Below are 3098 nucleotides of genomic sequence, written 5' to 3'. Positions count from 1 at the left end.
TGTATTACAAAGTTTGTAACAAGAAAGAATAAACTAGTTTTAATTAAGAAAGAACTAGTATCGCTGAAGTTTCTCAGAAAGAATTTCTATAGGAAATTAACAAACGAGCAGATACATAACAATACCATACAGGCAATATGTGTCAAAGTTTGGAAAACTGTCTATAACTTTATGATTTTACCAAAAATATTTAATCAGTATAAAAACCTCATATAAGTTTCTTGTTTTTTTCCTATGATGAGGACACTTGTCTTGTACCCTGCTGATGTATTAAGTGCATCGTTATGTTGTAAAATCTCTTCAAAATGGATGACAGCAGTTACCACTGTGTTGTCTAGATTAATGCACTTACACACCACATCTTTTTTTTTTTTGATGGACTGGATGTCCTAATTAAGTTCATTTAAATGAAGAGAGCAAACAAATTAGTTAATTCAAAAGCTTAGTTTGTAGCAGCTTGAGTTGTTAAAAAAAGTGTCTTTCTAGCAAATGCTAGAAGATTGACCCTTTAGCTTAGTTGATAGAACATTCACTGGGTGTGTAAGCAAATATTAAAATGAAATTATTACAAGTTGCTACTCTGAGTGGTCTTAAATACTGTTGTGATTTTATTTATTGCTTAAATTATTAGCATTAAATACTCAACTTACAATTTTCTCATTAATTCCACAAACTATCATGGATATGGAGACATAAGTCAATTAAAATAAAAGCATTACTTAACAATATAAAAAAAAGGTACCTTATTTGTAATGAATATGATAATAATTTGACAGTTATAATGCTTACCTTAATTTCTAAAACGTAACAGCTTATGCATGAATAATTTGTGGTCAAATTTGTCATTTTTAATAACCTTCAAGGATTTTTGTTCCAAAGAGAACCTCATTTAAAAAATAATTCATTAAAAAAACAAAAAAAAACAGATAGTCAATATAAATAACAAAATTACAATCACAAAATGAGATAAAAACTGAAATAAAATAGAATACCTCCTTGTGAGTTATAATTCAAACTGCAACAGTCAATGTAAGCTTCATGCCAAGGAGATTGAAAAGGAAAATTGCTGAGAAGACATGGCATATTCATACCAGCCACAATAAGTCCTATTTTACAGCCATCACAGCAGTCCTAGAAAATCAAATATACACATTTAGGTGACTAAATTATTTTTTAGATTAACAAAGAAATGTACAACTAATGTCGTTTTGAATAAAATACAATTAAAAAAAACTTACTCTTGCATCACAATTCCTTAATTACTGATTATATTCAGAACTCTTCTCTCCCTCCATTTGCTCACTATTGAACTTTATGATACTTCTCGATTTTCATAATATCCAATCTAAAATGTGTGGAAAGTTACAGAACCACCACAACTAGAAAGCTTGAGAATAATTTAGCATTAGAAGAAGTTACTACAGTTAATTCAATCTGTGAAACTAGTTGTGATGGGAATTATAAGGAAGGTAGGTGAACTACTGTTTAAAGTACAGAAACTGTACTATTTAAATACTTTCTTACTTATCCGCTATGAATTATGTAGTCAAATTACCTTGATGAAATAAAGAATGGGGCTGTACATGAGATAGATGAAGACAACTGAAATTGTCCTTATATATAAGTAATCTAGTCTTTAAACCAAATATTAAGGGTCTGTGATTAACTAACATAGTAACACAATATACTATAAGACATCTTGGAGCAAAGAGATATTTTCTTGGCCTATTTAGCCAAAACAGATAAATAAGGAAATACCAATTATTTGCTTTACTTTCTTGGTAATATACACAACAAAATATGATAAATGAAAACTATTATTCACCAATTCCTTGGAAGTTATCATTTTCATATACTGAAAATAGATACCTCTCTCACACAAAAACTTTTCTTGTTTTTTTTTTTGCCCTCTAATGCACTGAAAAGAAATTTTTCTCACAATTCAAACTGCTCATTTAGCATGCATAGTGCATAAGATGACCATCCACCAATAGGAGCATGACACACACACTCCCAGAGCAGCTGGATCCCTCTGTATTACATTTTGTTACCTTACTTTTGAGATTAGGCACACCAAAAAATAGGAAAACACCGAAAGTGGGGAGGAAGGGTGGGAAGTGTGTGAGAACAGGTAAATATCCATCTTTTATGTAGGAAAATGATAACTTCCGATGTGATACATACCTCCGTTCACACAAAAACTAGAATCCCACACTGAGTAGGTGGAGGGACCGGAGTAGCATAGAAGCAAGAGACCCCCTATGGAAAGCATCCACAGGGAATCGAATAGGTGTGCTCAGTAATTGAACAAAAGCATATGTAAGGAAGACCACCATATCTGGAACAGGTATGCCTTTCACCCTTGAAGAAGTGAAGTGTCGTGAAATGGCGACATCGAGGACCAAACCACTAATGAAAGGCCTTGGAAAACATTGGAGCAGGACTCTCTCAAACCCCAACCGGACAAACAAGGTTCCATGTCCCATCCTTGGTATTATGAGGTGGAAGATAGTGTTGAAGACACAAATAGATTATATACAATGTAACATGGCCAGGGCAAGCAGACCATGAACAATATATTTACACAAACCACAACCGCAAGTAAATTGAGTGCTATACTGCAAGCAACCGGAATTACAATGAGGAAATAAGCAAATGACAATTGTCAGACAAATTTCCACAACAACCATACGAGTTAGGAAGTACATTAAACTGAAACTGCAATTATGGGGCATGTGTGAATCTCAACTCAACCATAAGAACAGGGATTCATTTTATAGCTGGTATTATGAGTAGGAAAAGAACAAGAACCACTCAACTGTAAGAGCAAGGAAGAAACCATATGCATCTTGTATTATGAGTAGAATGTGGGACATCTGTTCAACCATAGAAACAGTGTATCACACATCCTGCAACTGGCATTAAAAGACAGATGAAGTCTCCTGAGCTCAACTGTAGGAGTAGGGAAATAAACAAGTACTAAAGAGAACTATATATATATACACCTGGAAAAAAGTTAAGCACCCCCAAATATTTTTCAGGATTGCTTATTGAAAATAAGGTTTAATTTTCATGATGTTGGGCAATGTTCATAATTT

General features: G+C 33.1%; 1 protein-coding gene across 1 annotated transcript in view; it reads right to left on the bottom strand.

Annotated features, from left to right (window-relative positions):
* Positions 1–3098, bottom strand: part of LOC106473859 (fibulin-1-like) — a gene marked incomplete at its 3' end in the record, with an annotated part of 48430 nt that overhangs the window by 20358 nt on the left and 24974 nt on the right. Inside the window, exon 3 of the mRNA XM_022402255.1 lies at positions 993–1131. Within this exon, the coding sequence (XP_022257963.1) occupies positions 993–1131 (139 nt within the window). The remainder of the gene's footprint in view (positions 1–992; positions 1132–3098) is intronic.

Source organism: Limulus polyphemus, unplaced genomic scaffold (genome assembly GCF_000517525.1).
Source record: "Limulus polyphemus unplaced genomic scaffold, Limulus_polyphemus-2.1.2 Scaffold6566, whole genome shotgun sequence".
NCBI lineage: Eukaryota > Metazoa > Arthropoda > Merostomata > Xiphosura > Limulidae > Limulus > Limulus polyphemus.
This window is presented reverse-complemented; position numbering and strand designations above follow the sequence as displayed.